The 18,467-nt window shown below is 44.1% G+C and overlaps 1 protein-coding gene across 1 annotated transcript in view; it reads right to left on the reverse strand.

Moving 5' to 3' along the window:
• MYO15B (myosin XVB) overlaps window positions 1–18,467 on the reverse strand; it is a 93,925-nt gene that overhangs the window by 30,955 nt on the left and 44,503 nt on the right. Inside the window, exons 15-16 of the mRNA XM_030208262.1 lie at window positions 1,571–1,683; window positions 1,418–1,481 (exon numbers count right to left, since the gene is read on the reverse strand). Of these exons, the coding sequence (XP_030064122.1) occupies window positions 1,418–1,481; window positions 1,571–1,683 (177 nt within the window). The remainder of the gene's footprint in view (window positions 1–1,417; window positions 1,482–1,570; window positions 1,684–18,467) is intronic.

Raw genomic sequence — 18,467 nt, forward strand, 5'->3', positions numbered from 1 at the left:
GGGAAATACCTAGTGCACCTGAATATAACTCACCTTGAGTAAAATACCGAGAAAGGTGCGAGTTAAATCAAAGTAAATAAATAGAATGCTATGACTAATTGAATTTTGCAGCAACATTTAGAGCAGAAGTGGGAATGTCATTTGTGGCCAGGATTCAAGTTAAGAATGCTTTATTGAAAAGCACCCCATGCAAAGGCCAACCTGTCTCCAAGACGAATGACACCTGACCTACATACTTCACAAATTAAGGGGAAGCCTAAGCGGACTCCAACAGTGAGAGACACGGACTTGAACTTAAGAAAAGATAAGTTTTTCATTTAGAGCACTTGTAGTTTGAGCACTTTTTCAGTGTGTTTGCAATAGCACTACAAAATTAATTATTAAGGGATGGCCCAATGAAGAGATGCTATGCCACGAGGCAAGAATTTATGATGTCGCCTTAAAGTGGTATCTTCTGAGGGTTCCCAAACCAATACATACAAACGTATAGGAACATATTATACTGTGTTTTGGTTTTGCAGTAGTATGGGTGTGAAAAAATCCCATAGGTAGGCTGCTTGCAGACAAGTAGTTCTTATCTTTGGATTTGTGAAGTGTGTAGTTTCGTTTACCAAAGATTTTTTCAGTAGGGAGATTCTAAGTGGTTTCACCTGACCTACATAAACATTATGAAGGGTGAAGTGGGAGAGTTAATCACAGGTTCTCCTTGGAGGGTGACTTGACAAACCAGAGTGTGACTCCAAGACAGGGGCATTTCTATAATTTGGAATGCTAATGCCATGTACTGAGTGCCAATTTGATAATGTTATCTGTGTGCCAAGATGCCATTATAGAAAACTAATGGCATGGCTACATGTAGGCATACCATTTATGCCAAGTCACCTAAGTGCACCATGCAATGCACGTAATGTATACAATTCTATAAGTTACATGTATAAGTGGGAGACACACCCATAGCCTGTCCATGCTCCACCCTCATATACTCCTTTGCATTACACATTAATACATTTGTGCATCACCATACAGAGTAGCACACAGTGCAATTACATACATAAGTGCAAACTGTCTCAGTATTTACACATAACTGCTGGCATCCAGTAAAGAATTGCTTTGCTACTGCTTTTTTTTGGGGGGGGGGGTTATAAGGATTCACCAGGTATTTACTCACAGAGAAGGACCCTTTGAAAACTGTCTCCACCTCTAAAGTGGGGGAGGGGGAAGCAGCAAGCTGGCAAAAGTAAAAATGAGGATTTCATTTTGAAATCCCTGTGCCTGATTTTTGCATGTTAAAATACACTTACTTTGTACCTGTGAAGTGAGAGACCACCAGGGCAGCAGTTGAGTGCTACAGGTGTGGAGTACAAAGTACTTGCCAGCCAGCAAGCACTCTTCTCTGCCACGTTTCCTCAGCACTTACCTTGGTGTGCTGGACTAGGATGCTGGGGTTCTTTCTTTCAGCACTCATACCCTTCCAGCCCAGCCTAAGAAAGAAATGCAGGAGGAATCAAAGAGGTGATAAATCAGATGCCTAAAAAGAAGGTACTGGATATAGGGACAAGAAGGTACTTGCATGATTAGCGCTTCCCGGAAATATTTCATGGCAAATTCCACCATGGTGTACTGATTAGCATCAGCTGACACTTCAGTGTTCGTGACTTCTGATGCCTCGCTGGGTGTGGGACTCTGAAAGCAGAATGGAAAACACAGCACCAAAATTGTAATTATAATTATAATTGTAATGTTATGTTTGTATTCTGCCAATTCCAGATTAGGTTCAAAATGGATAACAAACTACAGAAAATATCCTGCAAACAATACTGTAAAAATGAAAATATTAAGATAGATATTTTTTAAACAAATATGTCTTCAAAATTTTCTGAAATATATAATAAGAACCCACAATTTTCAAGTCTTTAGGTAAAGAGTTCCAAAACTGTACCGACCGATAACAAATTTAGGGGCCCTTTTACAGAACGGCGGTAAGCCCAACGCAGGCTTACCGCTCATTCTTTTGGGACTACCACTGGCCCAACGTGGCCACTGGTGGTAGTCCCACCCTGAGCATGCACCATTTCCGGGGGAAAAAGAAAACCCCCGGAAATGGCTTAAATGGTGATAACCCGGCAGTAATCAGGTATTGCTACGTGCTGTCTGGTTATTGTCGGGTTAGAATGGGAGCCCTAATCACCTCAATGGGTGGTGGTAAGGTCTCCCTGTTGCATGGACATGCGTTAAGAGTTCTCTTACCGCATGGCCATATGTGCCTGGGGTCTTCTTACCCATTGCGGTAAAAAGGGCCCTGGCACACAGGAAATACAGCCCTTGCCACCAGGGCAGGGCCTTTTCTCCCAAAGCTTGGTAAAAGGACTCCTTAATGGGCCTTCTACATTAAAAAATAAGCATGCGCTAAACATTAGAGATGCCCATATATTCCTAAGTCAACAGCAGTTCCCATCTGGGCACAGCATCCCATATACTTATGGCGCTGTGTACATCTTCATTGATCAACCCGATTTTTCAAATTCTTTTTTTTTCTTTTTATATCTCTCTAATCTTCAGTAGTCATATTCCACAAGCATTGATTTTCAGCTTTGAAAATAACAAATAGTAAAGTACTTAACTTTGGCAGCACTTTTACAACGGATCAAACCTCTGCCGACATGGCCAGGTTTTGTAGTTCTTCATCAGGGTAGAGGCCATTTTTTTGCATTTGCAAGAGCAGACCATGAGCAAACCTCTACCCTGATGAAGAACTACGAAACCTGGCCATGTCAGCAGAGGTCTGATCCGTTGTAAAAGTGCTGCCAAAGTTAAGTACTTTACTATTTGTTATTTTCAAAGCTAAAAATCAATGCTTGTGGAATATGACTGCTGAAGATTAGAAATATATAAAAAGAAAAAAAGGAATTTGAAAAATCGGGTTGATCAATGAAGAGGTACACAGTGCCATAAGTATATGGGACGCTGTGCCCAGATGGGAACTGCTGTTGAATATTCTGAAGATCCCCGTTTTATTAAAAAAGTATATATTATGTATTACTAAAGACATGTTGAATATGGGTGATTGAACTGTGAAATATGTAGAATTGTGGGTGATTGGGATATAATTAAATCATATTTAAAGTAAGTCCCCACATTAATACTATCAGGTCCATTCAAGGTCATATATTCCTAAGGGCATCTCTAGCATTTAGCACATGCTAATCATTAGCACACACTGAAACCACTACCATGCCTTTATAAAAGTCCCCCAGAATGAATTAATAATCTTTTATAATGAAAACCTTGGAAAGTGGGATAATACATCAAAAGTGAATCACCTGCACGAGAGATTCGATTACTATTGGGGAAAAAAAATAAGTTAACTAAAATATTCTGGAGAACAGCTATCAAAGATTTTGAAAATCAGACATGCCAGTTCGAAAAGTACATGGGCTTCAATAGGTAACCAATGCAATCGATTAAGAGATGGAGAGGTCCTATCAGATTTCTTCAAATGGAAAATTAATTTAGCTGCCATATTTTGGAGTGTCTGCAGTTTCTGTTAGAGTTTGACTGTAATTATGGAATAAGGGCTATTACAGTAATCACAGTGTACCTGAATGTAACTCACCTTGAGCTACTACTGAAAAAGGTGTAAGCAAAAGCCAAAAAAAAAAAAAATAATAATAATCCAAATGGATAAAATAAGGGTCTAGACCATCAAAGAGAAATGTTCTTCCCAAAACAGAGGAAGTATATGAAAAAGTTGTCTATACTTTAAAAAGACGCTCAGGCACTCATGAGGAAATAACACCAAATCTAGGGCTGTGCAATGAAAGCATTCATTGTTTTATTTTTATTTATTAATTTACTTTAGTTTTGGTTTTATTTCTCTTTCATATTTATAGACTGCAAGCTGGGATTGACATTGGGTGATGATGTCTGGTCATGTATGGAATGGCTTTCTAAATCTATTAAGTGGTCACCAGAATTTTTCTTGTTTCCAGGAACTCCTTCAGGTCTAACCACATCTCAAGGTGTATTGGTTCGACATGTTATGTCAGCTGCTAGAGTTACGCTAGCTGCTCACTGGAAGTCTCCTCAAGTTACTTCTCTGATTTCATGGTTGAATAAGCTGTGGTATATTTGTGAAATGGAAAGATTGTGGGTTATAAGTCATCACACTTTGTCTAAGTGGGAGGATATTTGGGTACCTTTTATAACTCACTGTTCGCTTTGAGATTTGGGGATTGGATGGGATGAGAGAGAGAGGATAGGGTTTTTTTTTTCATTTCTTTTGGGGAATGGGAAAGGGAGTACTTATAATAAAATAAAACTTAAAATATGGAAGTTCCTTTTTTTGTTATGTTGTATTTGGATACTTTAAGAGATTTCCATTTTGTTCCCTTTTTAAGTATGTTCTGAGAAACTGATATATGATGTTTTCTCTCTTTTTTTTTTTAGAGCTGTTATGTAATATTTGCATATGATGTTGTATTTCTTTGTTTTTGTGTTATCTCTTCTTATTCAATAATACTTCTTTAAATTTCAAATTTATAGACTGCAATCCCAGCCCCAAAGGTTGCCAAAACAGAATTTTAACAACCAAATATAAACAACACATTTTATTTTATGACAATTTCTTTTTTTTTTTAAATTTTCATTTTGTTATTTTGGTGTAATGACACAATGAAACTCTGTCTTTTGTGCATTTTGGACTGAAAAGGACACAAAACAAACATGTGTTGTCATGTTTCCTGTGTTTTATAAAAACAGCAGCACAACCCTTAATAGAACTGTTTCCCCTGTGTATTCATCAGTATGGTTACGTGTCTGATTTGCAGCAGGGGTGCACAAGTTCAGTCCTTGAGGACCACAAACAGGTTAGATTTCCAGGATATTCCTAATGAATATGCATGAGATAAATTTGTATACACTGGAAGCAGTGGCGTACCTAGGGGGGCTGACACCCGGGGCGGATCGTCAATGCGCCCCGTCCCACAGGTGCAGCGCCCCCCCCCGGATGCAGCGCGGACCCCCCCCCCCCGGTGAAAGGACACCCCCGTGAAGAACCTCCCCCGGGTGCACGCCGCGCACGCCTGTCCTCCGTTGTTCCATGCTTCTTCTCTGCCCCGGAACAGGAAGTAACCTGTTCCGGGGCAGAGAAGAAGCATGGAACAACGGAGGACAGGCGCGCGCGGCACCCCCCCCAGCAGCGTGCACCCGCAGCGGGCCGCACCTACTGCCCCCCCTAGGAATGCCACTGACTGGAAGTAGTATGCGTGCAGCTGTCTCTCATGCAAACTCGTTAATGATATCCTGAAAACTGACTTGTTGAATTTGCACACCCCTGTCTCTTTATGTCAGTTCTGCAAAGTTTTCTCAAACTGCAGAGCACCGAGTTGTGGGATCTCTTACAGGTATATTTATAGTAAAATATTCTAAGTACACAAATTGTGCAATTCAAGATGTAACAAAAAGTTAAAACAGAACTTAAAGTCAGAGCAAAACAGTGGTGCTCATACCAAGGAGGTTTAATTGACAGGAGACAGCGGGAGCATGTTAGGCATGTTAGGCCTGAAGCCAGTAGGCAGAGCTTGCTGCCATAATGAGTCACCCAAAACAGCAGCAAACACTTATTTGAAATAAGGACTGCCTATGTGTGGCTCGGCAAGGACCAATATTTTGCTTTGTTTTGAGTGTATCAAGATGGTGACTACAGCTTTAGCCTTGTCATGTGATGCTGTGTCCTGTCAATTAAACCTCGTTGGTAAATACCACCCAGGCAGCCCCTGCACCAAAGAGGACCTGAAGTCAGGGACTCTTGGCTCCACCGTGGCAGGACATGATCAACTTACCTGCTTCTTCTGCTCTCAGGCCTAATGGGGTGAGACAGCATGGCAATACAGCAAGTTATTTTTAAATTAATGTATAACCTGCTTAGAAAATTTATGTTCAAGATGGATAACAACATTTTTTTTTTGTTACATTTGTACCCCGTGCTTTCCCACTCATGGCAGGCTCAATGCAGCGGGCAATGGAGGGTTAAGTGACTTGCCCAGAGTCACAAGGAGCTGCCTGTGCCTGAAGTGGGAATGGAACTCAGTTCCTCAGGACCAAAGTCCACCACCCTAACCACTAGGCCACTCCTCCACTGCTGCTACTATTTGAGATTCTACATGGAATGTTGCTATTCCACTAGCAACGTTCCATGTAGAAGTCGGCCCTTGCAGATCACCAATGTGGCCGCGCAGGATGTCAGACTCACAGAAACAGAAGCCTGCGCAGCCTTCTACATGGAATGTTGCTAGTGGAATAGCAACATTCCATGTAGAATCTCTAGTAGTAGCAACATTCCATGTAGAATCTCCAATAATAGCAACATTCCATGTAGAATCTCCAGTAGTATCTATTTTATTTTTGTTACATTTGTACCCTGCGCTTTCCCACTCATGGCAGGCTCAATGCGGCGGGCAATGGAGGGTTAAGTGACTTACCCAGAGTCACAAGGAGCTGCCTGTGCCGGGAATCGAACTCAGTTCCTCAGTTCCCCAGGACCAAAGTCCACCACCCTAACCACTAGGCCACTCCACATTCATAATAAAAATAAACGGACAAATCAGTTCTTGCTGTGCTCATCTCTTGCCAGCCTCAATAGAGGCTTCATCTGACATGGAGGGAGGAAGGGAAGGGATGGGATCCCACATTCCCACTCCTTACTGCCTTTTGGGGGGCCCTCTACAAATTTTGCTTGAGGGCTCAGAAGTTAAACTTGTGCCACTGGTGCAAATGGAGGGGTTTTTTTTTTTTTTGGGGGGGGGGTGGTTGTGTGAACATTGCAAGTTATTCCTCCAGGTAGGCACAGAGTAGGATAAAGAATTGAAAAAATGCAGAAAGAAGAGTAACCATATTTTATTTCAAATACAGCTTTTTATTCTGAAGTACAAATTTTAATGCAATTAAAAAAAATATATAAAACAACTGACTAATTACGTAATGAAAGACTCCTGAATTTGCTTTAACATTTTCTTCTTCTGATGACAGAAGTTGATCTGTGATCTGATAGGTCATCTTATTTTCTCCCATTAGCATGGGCAGTTGCTACTGGGGCTATTGGTCAAGGTAGGTGCACTTTTTACTCAATTCACTGTTTTTTTTTTTGGTCTTTTGTTCATTTCTGCAGCCAACAAGTTTTCCTCTTTATCTTTAAAAGCTATATATTTCGCCAAATGTACTGCTCAAGCATTCAGTGGGGGTAGTTACTTTTCATTACCAATTAATTCTGATCTCTCTAATGCTTGTGTTCCTGTCAGGGGCATAGTCGCAGGTGGGCCTATCCACTTTTGCCAGGCCTACCCAGCAGCAGCACAGAGTATTTGGCAGGGATCCCCAAGCCTTGCCAGATCAAAGACATCCAAAGTCCGCCCTATGTCCCCTCAGTCAACCCCAGCAATCAGTGGCAGCATTCCTGAGACCCCCAATGCTGTTACCCCTTGCATGTCCAGTTCTCGCAGGTACTCTATTCATGTGTGAGAACTGAGCAGGAGAGGGGTGCTAGTGTCCGCAGCTGGGAAAGCTGCTGCTGACTGCCAAGGTTGCTTGGGGGAGTTACGGTGGGCTTCAGATGTCTTCAACTAGTGGGTCTTTTAAAATTCTTGCCAGCTAAGGTATTTAAATTTTAAGTTGAGCTGTGTGTGTTGAGGGAGGGGGGGAGGGAGTAGGAGGAGACAAGGGGCAGTGAGGAAATATATCATGCCCACCCATTTTACCCATTGGTCTACCCAAAATTTGCCATGTGGCTATGCCACTGGTTCCTCTTCACATTATCTGCAGACTGGCCAATAACCACAGTAGGCTGGCTCCTATTCAAGCTGCAAGTGTGCAGTCTCCCTGCTTCTTCGTTGCAAGCCCAGTAGAAAGGTGAATCTCAACCTTGCCCTGGTCTGGTTTTCAGGATATAAGTATTACAGATGTATGATATATTTGCATACACCGAGACTCAGAGAACCTAGATCTCTCTCATCATGACTGTTCTTAAAATTTGACTGGTTAGGTGTGCCTCCAGGCCAGGGTTGAACATCACTGCACTGGGGGGGGGGGGGGGGGGGGGGGGGTTACCATCTGGCTACCTCCACAGGGAGGGTTTCAGACCCAAACCCTGGTGGCTTCTTCCCTATAGGCTGGATCAGCTGCCTGTCAGATTTCAGCACACAGACTGAAGAGTGGGTGAGGGTGAAAGAGGATTCTTGCTTTCTCCAGAGGGAACATCTCCTCTGCAAAAATATACTTTGCCTACCCAATTTAATATCTCACCAGACAAATGTGAAAAGTTTGCACTTGTTGATGTGCAACAGACTGAATCCGACCCCCCCCCCCCCCCCAAGGGAACAAACACACAGAAAGAGATTTGATCTAACAAAGCTGGAATAGTGGTTGAGTGATTTGAAGTTAAGATTCATTGCAGAATAATTCATTTGGGGGGGGGGGTCTTTTACAAAGTGGCGGTAAGTCCAAAGCGGGCTTACCGCATGCTAAATCTGAACTACTGCCAGCCCAATGCAGCCGCTGGTGGTAGTTCTGGGTTGAATGTGTGTCATTTCCGGCACTCTGGAAATTTTTGTTTTCTAACGCGGCGGTAACCCAGCGGTAATTGGGCATCACTGAGCACTGCCCCCCAGCCCTGGCTGACCCCTCAAATGCGATACCTAAATTCCTGTACCCATTCCGCCGAATGCCTCTGGCTGAAATCTCATGCCCTTGCTGACTTCACACACTTCAAGTTCATGTTGACCTCCTTCCAATCTGCTGTCTTGCTTGCCAGACAGGACTACTACATCCAGCTGACTAATTCTCTCAGCTCAAACCCTCAACTTCTCTTCGCCACACTAAACTCTCTCCTCAAGGTGCTTCCACCCCCACCTCCCCCCTCACTATCTCCCCAGACCCTAGCTGAGTTCTTCCACAACAAGGTTCAGAAGATAAACCTCAAATTCTCTACCAAACCACCCCCACCTCTCCCTCCCCTTGCCCCTCCCCTTGTCCGTTCCCCTATTTCCTCAACCCCTCCGTCCTTTTCCTCCTTTCCTGAAGTCACTGATGAAGAAATATCACATCTTCTCTCCTCCTCAAAACGAACTACCTCTGATCCCATTCCTACCCACCTTCTTAACACCATCTCTCCTACTCTCACCCCCTTTTATCTGTCATATCCTCAATCTCTCTCTTTCCACTGTGACCATTACTGATGCCTTCAAACATGCTGTGGTCACACCGCTCCTGAAGAAGCCTTCACTTGACCCTACCTGTCCTTCCAACTCTCGACCCATCTCCCTCCTCCTCTTCCCTGCCAAGTTACTTGAATGCACCGTTCACCGCCGCTGTCTTGACTTTCTCTCATCTCAAGCTGTTCTTGACCCACTCCAGTCTGGCTTTTGCCCTGTTCATTCAACTGAAACTGCATTTACAAAAGTTTCCAACAACCTGTTCCTGGCCAAATCCAAAGGTCTCTATTCTATTCTCATCCTTCTCGATCTATCCGCCGCTTTTGACACTGTTGATCACAGCCTACTCCTTGATACACTGTCTTCATTTGGATTCCAGGGCTCTGTTCTTTCCTGGTTCTGCTCCTACCTCTCACTTCGCACCTTTAGTGTACACTCTGGTGGATCCTCTTCCACTTCTATCCACCAATTGGTGTACCTCAGGGTTCTGTTCTCGGTCCTCTCCTGTTCTCCATCTACACTTCTTCTCTTGGCTCTCTGATATCATCCCATGGCTTTCAATATCATCTCTATGCTGATGACTCCCAAATCTACCTCTCTACCCCTGAAACCTTAACCAGCATCAAGACCAATGCTTCAGCCTGCCTATCTGATATCACTGCCTGGATGTCTCAACGTCATCTGAAACTTAACATGGCCAAAACCGAGCTTCTCATCTTTCCCCCTAAACTTACCTCTCCTCTCCCCCCTTTCTCTATTTCTATGGATGACACTCTCATTCTCCCTGTCTTATCAGCTTGTAACCTTGGGGTCATCTTTGACTCTTCTTTCTCCTTCTATGCTCACATTTAACAGATTGCCACAACCTGTCATTTCTTTCTCTATAACATCAGCAAAATCCATCCCTTCATCTCTGAGCACTCTACCAGAACCCTTATCCACACCTTATTACCTCTTGTCTTGATTATTGTAACCTGCTTCTCACCGGCCTCCCTCTTAGCCATCTCTCTCCTCTTCAATCAGTCCAAAACTCTGCTGTGAGACTCATTTTCCACCAAAGTCGCTATGCTCACATTAGCTCTCTCCTGACCTTAAGTCACTTCACTGGCTCCCTATCCGTTTCCACATTCAATTCAAACTTCTCTTATTGACCTATAAGTGCATTCACTGTGCCGCTCCCCAGTACCTCTCCACTCTTGTCTCGCCCTACGCCCCCCCCCCTCGGGTATTCCGTTCTGTAGATAAATCTCTCTTATCTGTCCCCTTCTCCTCTACTGCTAATTCCAGACTCCGTTCCTTTTATCTTGCTGCACCTCATGCCTGGAATAGACTTCCCGAGCCTGTGTGGAGGTAGAAGAGTAGCCTAGTGGTTAGTGCAGTGGACTTTGATCCTGGGGAACTGAGTTCAATTCCCACTGCAGCTCCTTGTGACTCTGGGCAAGTCACTTAACCCTCCATTGCCCCTGGTACAAAATAAGTACCTGAATATATGTAAACCGCTTTGAATGTAGTTGCAAAAACCTCAGAAAGGCAGTATATCAAGTCCCCTTTCCCTCCCTGTACATCTAGCCCCGTCTTTGGCCGTTTTCAAGTCCAAACTTAAAGCCCACCTCTTTACCACTGCTTTTGACTCCTAACCACTACTCACTTGCCCTGTCCTTTTATCCTCACCTCTTTATTCCCTTACCCTTATTTGTTTTGTCTGTTTACCTGTCTTATCTAGATTGTAAGCTCTTTGAGGAGGGACTGTCTTTTTTGTGTATGGTGTACAGCGCTGCGTATGCCTTGTAGCGCTATAGAAATGATAAGTAGTAGTAGTAGTAGGTTACCGCAGGAGTCCTTACCTTAATGGGTGGCGGTAAATGCTCCCCACCACATGGCCACGCAGTAAGAATTATCTTACTCCATGGCCATTTTTGGGGCTTTTTACCCGCTGCGGTAAAAAGGGCCATGGCGTGCAGGAAAAACGTCAGGGCCCTTTTTCACGCAGCTTAGTAAAAGGACCCCTTGGTTTGCAGAAGTACCAAGAAGCCGTAAAACCGGGGGATGAGATACTGATATGCATTCATTTCCTACTAAATGAAAACTGCAATTTAGAAAACGTAAATTTTGTTTGAAAACAAAATGAAAACAAACCAGTGCTAAAATTTCCTTTCAAAATAAGCACCACATGCCGATAATGAAACAATTTGCTAAGACACTAGCCAGAGTCAGAGGAGTACTAGGGAGTATGGGGAGAGCAGAATGAGTTGGCAAGGTCTCACATATATATGGTGTTAATGTTTCTGAAAAGATAGGGACCAGTTGAGGTGGACCGGAGAAAGGTTATCAAAATGACGCATGACCTACACCACCAGTGGTTCTCAAACCAGTCAGTTTTCATGATACTCACAATGAATATGCATGAGATAGATTTGTGCAGAATGCACCTAACTGGGTGAGTCCTTAGAACAGGGTCTACACAAAATATTACATAATATGAGACTTAAAAACTCACTGGGGTCAGTTCTTAAAGAGTCACTGAATGACAAAGTTAAACCAGTTCATTTTATCTGGTTACCTTAATTTGCAGCTGTATCTAACCAACCAGGTTTTTGCTTCAAAACTATCCTAAATCTATCCAATCAAATTTTGACGGCTGGATTTAGGACTATTATTTGTACAGCTAAAGTTGTTCACTAAACTTAGCTGGTTAGTGCTGAAAATCAGTGCCAACTTGTGAAGAGCTACAGTCCACTGTGGGAACACCATTGAAGTCACCCACTTTGTGACCAGTAAATTGGTCCATCTTTTTTGAATGGAGGGAGTTAGACAGTCAATGAGGGGCATTTTTAAAAGAAGAATAGATAACTAGCTAACTCTCAAAGCAAGATGATTAAAACTCCACTTCAAAATGTATAATTTAGAGTAAAGGAAATATGAGAGAATTTGATAAAGACATTAAAATACCCAAAATGACACACCTGCAAAAGAAAACAAACTTTTTCAGAAGAAAGAATACCCTACAGCAGGGGTTCTCAACCCTGTCCTCAGAACACACCCAGCCAGCCAGGTCTTCAGAATAGCCACAATGAATATGCATGAATAAATTTGAATGCACTACCTCTAGAGTATGCAAATCGGTCTTACTCATTGTGGATATCCTGAAAACCCGACTGGCTGTAGAACAAAAGGTCACCATATTATGCTCCAAGTGGATAGACTGAGGAGCTCTATCAAGAAAAAAATCTCTCTTTACAGAAAGGGTAGAGGACACATAGAACCCTGTGGAGGTGATGAAGACAATTACCATAGTGGAATTCAAGAAAGTCAGGGGATAAGCACAGAAGATCAATAGTCACAGTGAAGTGAAGGGAAAGCAGAGATTGGATGGGGGTGCTGGCACTGCGTGAGGAATGAATGAGCAGACTGTAGGGGCTTTACAGGTCTTATCTGTTATAATTGCTTCCTTTTATTTCATTGTTGAGATCAAGCTGTCCTGGAAGAAGAAGATGATATTATACCATGGATGCCAAAGTATGAGGTTTAAAATAGTGCAGTGAATCAGAAGCCTTTGTATCATTTCCATGTTGTGGCATTGCCAATCTCATAATTCATAATTTTACCATGTAGCTGCAGAATACTTAATGAACCCATTAGTGGTCCAATTTTTTAAAAATTAATTTAATTTAATTTCTTGTACACCACCTACAAGCCCGAAAGCTATTGAAGCAGTGTTCATTCAGTGTGCATGCATTTTGGCACAGCCATCAGGATTTTCTCAGAGATGGCATGACATGCACGTTATACAGTCTGTTGTCAGTGGTTATGATGAAGAAGATCTCAGTCCGTTTGAATGCATCGCCATCCACAGTATCTTAACATGTGCTCTGGATTCTCTTCTAGAGTCTACTGCTGGAGGTAGGACTGTAATACCGTCTTTCACTTCTTCCTGAACATCTGAGGTATGATCCATGACCCTTAGCTCGTTCTCCTCATGGTCACCCTGGACACCCTCATTCAGCATTTTCTGGGGGGAGCAGGTAGACATTAAGAGTCACATCCTCTGGCTATGTGTTACTTAGAGATGTGGGTTCTGTGAAACAAGGTAAATAGTAATTTTAATGCCCATTGTTGACTAATAACAACCAGCATCCTGAACTGACAATCGTCTACTAAGGCCCATAAGCATAAAACAGTAGCAACCTATGAATGAATCAGGCCTGCCTATGTTGCCAAAACTGGCCACAGATCATGCATCTTCAGCTTGCGATGGTTAGGGCTCTCCTACCACATCTGGCCTGAAGATAAATTTAAGGCTGTTATGAAATCTAGATATCTGAAATTACCAGTGCAATTTTTCTAGCAAAAAAAGGTGCCGGTACTCAAATGCCAGGCCACCCTTCAGGGGTGGGGTGATCACTGAGGGACTCACTCCATAATAACCAGGCCCCCTGCAACCAGTCACATAATCTATGACAAGGCAGAATTGGTGTTTGAGCCTGACCTCTTTCATTAAAACTTGAGGTCCATGGGTCAATTTTAGCAGACACTGGAAGAGGTGCCGGTACTCAGTACCCCCGAGTACCCCCTCAAAAAAAGCCCTGAAAATTACTCACCTTTCCAAACCCGAGCTCAAGGTGAATGACAGTCACAGCTATATGATGTATTTCCTTGCCCAAGTGGGCTTATCAATCTAGTTTGTCCCTGAGACAACAAAGGGTTGAGCAATTTGCTCAGGGTCCCAAGCAGAACCAGGGGAGAAGTAGCATTTGAGTCCTGGCTTCTCTGTTTTCCAGCGCAGTGTGCTAACCACTAGGTTACTTCTCAACTCCATAGTCTTACAAAAAAAAAAAAACAACCCATCTGAACTAGGTCATTTAAAAATTATTCTCTCCGCAGCTGTGCTGATGTAGTTGGTTTGTTGACTCAGTCCATGTATTTTGCTCATTGATATGGCTTCCTTTGAATCAAGTGAAGGGTGATTGCAAACACAGAATCATATATTAATTATTAAATGAAATTTGTTTAAAATGCAAACAGTTTCCCTTGTGACTCTCCTTCCTGCTTTTGTGAATGCCTCCAATTGTTCCTTCAGTAATGGTGAACTGAATGCATCGCTCTGTGGCTGTTAAAATTCATTTGGTTCTTCCACAGTAAGAAGGGCTTCTTTTCTGCAACAAAGTCTTCTTCTTATAATCATACCACCTTCTTTAAAAAAATGGATCTATGGTACAATTGTTAAACCTTGTGCGCATTAATTTGTAGGAGAATTTGACTTTAGATGGTGTTTTTCTTTTCACCAACACACAGTGGCAAACATGTTTGTCCAGCTCTGCCTCTATCAACGTGCCCTACTTTTCATGGCTAGGGCTCGCTAACAATAAGCAGGCCTTCTTCTGCAGATCAGGAGTTTAGACAGGTTACTAACTGCTAGATTCTATATATCGCGCCTAGCGTTCCACGCCTAAATCTAAGCGTATTCCATAACAATGCATGTAACTTAATTGGCTTAACAAGCCAGTCGGTGTTGTTAACAGCACTTAATAAGCAATAATAAGCACTAATTGACAATAATTAGAATTTACGCACGTAACTCGCTAAGCATATGCTGCAACTCGCTTTGCCTAAAATCGAATGCACAAATCCAAAAAGGGGCATGGATATAGGTGTTTCGTGGGCATTCCCAAATTTACGCAGGTTGTTATAGAATATGGCCCAGTCTGCGTAAATCTATCTGCAGGGATTTACGCCACATTTTCGTTGGTGTAAATGGATGCACGTAGTTCTAGGCGCTGGGATATCAACTAAGCGTATTCTATATACCGTGCCTAAATCTTATAGAATATGCTAGGCGAAAATGATTTCCACACAGATTTTCCAGGTGCTGTATATAGAATCTCCCCCTAAATGTGAAAATTAATACTAATGGGATATTTCGATTACTCCAATATTGACTGGCTAAATATCTTATCAGGAAAAGCCAGAAAAGCTAAAATTCTAGATGCTATAAATGACTGTTTTATGCAGTGTTTGTTCTCTGGTGAAAAAGGTGCCAGTACTCAAATGCCAGGCCACCCTTCCGGGGTGGGGTAATCACTGAGGGACCCACTCCACAATAGCCAGTCACAGGATCTATGACAAGACAGAACTGATGTGTAGAGCCTGAGCTCTTTCATTAAAACTTGGGGACCATGGGTCAATTTTAGCAGACAATGGAAAAGGTGCCGGTACTCAGTACCCCCAAGTACCCCCTCAAAAAAAGCCCTGGTTTTATGGAATAACTAGTAAAAAAGGCCCGTTTCTGACACAAATGAAACGGGCGCTAGCAAGGTTTTCCTTGGAGTGTGTATGTTTGGGAGAGTATGTGAGAGTGACTGTTTGAGAGTCAGAGTGAAAGTGTGAGTGTGTGAGAGAGAGAGTGAGTCTGGGTGTGAGTGTGTTTGTGAGAGAGTGTGTGTGAGAATGAGAGTGTGTGTATGTGAGACACAGTGTGAGAGAGAGTGTGTGTGTGTGGGCAAGAGAGAGAGTGTGTGTGAGACACAGATTCTCTGTGAGAGTGAGTGCATGACACCAAGCGAGTGTGTGAGTGACTGTGTGGCACATAGAGAGTGAATGTGATACTGTGTGAGACAGAGTGTGTGAGAGTGAGAGTCAGAAAGACATTGTATATGAGAGAGAGAGTGTGAGCCGTGCCCTCCCAATCCATGGCCATCTGTCCCCTGCCCCCTCCATTCATCCTTTTCCAGCAATTCCACTCTGTCCCTGAGCCCTGCCCTCCCAATCCATGGCCATCCATGTTTGTCTGTCACCTGCCCCCTCCATTCATCCCTATCCAGCATTTCCCCTCTCTGCCTGAGGCCTGCCCTGCAATCCATATCCATCCATGGCCATCTGTCCCCTCCATTCATCCCTATGCAGCAATTCCCCTCTCCCTGAGTCCTGCCCTTCCAATCCATGCCCATCCATGCTCCTCTGTCACCTGGCCCCTCCATTTTTCCCTATCCAGCATTTCCACTCTCTGCCTGAGGACTGCTCTGCAATCCATATCCATCCATGCCCATCTGTCCCCTCCATTCATCCCTATCCAGCAATTCCCCTCTCCCTGAGTCCTGCCCTTCCAATCCATGCCCATCCATGCTCATCTGTCACCTGGCCCCTCCATTTTTCCCTATCCAGCATTTCCACTCTCTGCCTGAGGCCTGCTCTGCAATCCATATCCATCCATGCCCATCTGTCCCCTCCATTCATCCCTATCCAGCAATTCCCCTCTCCCTGAGTCCTGCCCTTCCAATCCATGCCCATCCATGCTCCTCTGTCACCTGGCCCCTCCATTTTTCCCTATCCAGCATTTCCCCTCTCTGCCTGAGGCCTGCTCTGCAATCCATATCCATCCATGCCCATCTGTCCCCTCCATTCATCCCTATCCAGCAATTCCCCTCTCCCTGAGTCCTGCCCTTCCAATCCATGCTCCTCTGTCACCTGGCCCCTCCATTTTTCCCTATCCAGCATTTGCCCTCTCTGCCTGAGGCCTGCTCTGCAATCCATATCCATCCATGCCCATCTGTCCCCTCCATTCATCCCTATCCAGCAATTCCCCTCTCCCTGAGTCCTGCCCTTCCAATCCATGCCCATCCATGCTCATCTGTCACCTGGCCCCTCCATTTTTCCCTATCCAGCAATTTCCCTCTCTCCCTGAGTCCTGCCCTCCCAATCCATGCCCATCCATGCTCCTCTGTCCCCTGCCGCCTCCATTCATCCTTTTCCAGCAAGTCCCCTCTCGCCCTTCCATGACCCCCCCCTCGCATCCATGCTACTCTCTCTGCCATGTCCCAGCCTGGCCCGCCCTCTTCTCCCCCCCCTTCGCATCCATGCCTCGCATCCATGCCCCCCCACCCCTTCGCATCCATGCCCCCCCACCCCTTCGCATCCATGCATCCCTTTTTTTTTTTTTTATTCTTTTTAACTTTACCTCCGTGGCGGTTCGTGCAGCGAAGCGTCAGGGAAGGAGGCGGCGCTCCCGACGTCTAGCTTTCCCTTCGCTGTGTTCCGCCTGTTTTGAAGGCGGAACACAGCGAAGGGAAGGGTAGACGTCGGGAGCGCCGCCTCCTTCCCTGACGCTTCGCTTCCGGATTTGTTTGTTTAGACGCTGAGGGCGGGGCAGAGGACGGCTGGATGGCTTCACACCACGAACACCACGAACACCACGAACCCTACAGCCAGGGACTCAGGGAGTGACGTCAGATGGCTTCAGAACGTTGTCCTCATTAGAACGTTCACGGTGCGTTTTATTATATTAGAAGACTAGTCCTAGACTTGATGAGAGACTTGATGAGCTACTTTGGATTTAGTTTTCACTAGAATGCATGATTTGGTGTATGTGTGTGGGTGGGGGGTAACTGCAGTATAAGTGCAAAGTGATGCACTTGGAGTGTAGAAATTCAAAAGAGCAGTATATGCTAGGGGGGAGAGACCTGACATGCACAGATCAGGAGCAAGACCTTGGGGTAATAGTGTCCAAGGACCTCAAGGTAGTGAAACAATGCTGGGCTGCATAAAGAGAGGCATAACTAGCAGGAGAAAGAAGGTGCTGATGCCCTTATACAAGTAATTGGTGAGACCCTACTTGGAGTACTGTGTCCAATTTTGGAGGCTATATCTCTTCAAGGGCATAAAAAGACTTGAGGCAGTTCAGAGAAAGGCGACAACAATGGTACAGGGTTTGTGCCATAAGATGTATGAGAAGAGACTGGAGGATTTAAAAAGGAGAGAGACGTGATATGATACAGGCATTTAAGTGCTTGAAAGGTATTAAAATTCCAACAAACCTCTTCCAGAATCTTAAGGGCGGTGGAACTAGAGGACATGAATGGAGGTTGCAAGGAGGTAGACTTAGAAGTAACATCAGGAAATACAGAGAGGGTAGTAGACACCTGGAACGCCCTTGCAGGAGAGGTGGTAGAGTCACAAATGGTGAGCAAATTCAAAAATGTATGGGATAGACACAGGGGATACCTAAATAGAAAGAGGATGGAAACACAGAATGGCTGGTGAGATGTTATGTTGGGCAAGAGTAGAGGGAACTGAGGCCAATACCAGACAGACTCCTATAGTCTGTGTCCCACAAATGACAAAAGACTGAAATAAGATTAGCCAAATTAGCATGGAGGAACTGAGGTCGATGCTTGACAGACTTCGATACTCTGTGTGCTGCAAATGGCAAAAGACTGAAAGGAGATTTAGCATCTCTAGCACTGGGGGAACTGAGGCCAATGCCGGACAGAC

Source organism: Microcaecilia unicolor, chromosome 6 (genome assembly GCF_901765095.1).
Source record: "Microcaecilia unicolor chromosome 6, aMicUni1.1, whole genome shotgun sequence".
NCBI lineage: Eukaryota > Metazoa > Chordata > Amphibia > Gymnophiona > Siphonopidae > Microcaecilia > Microcaecilia unicolor.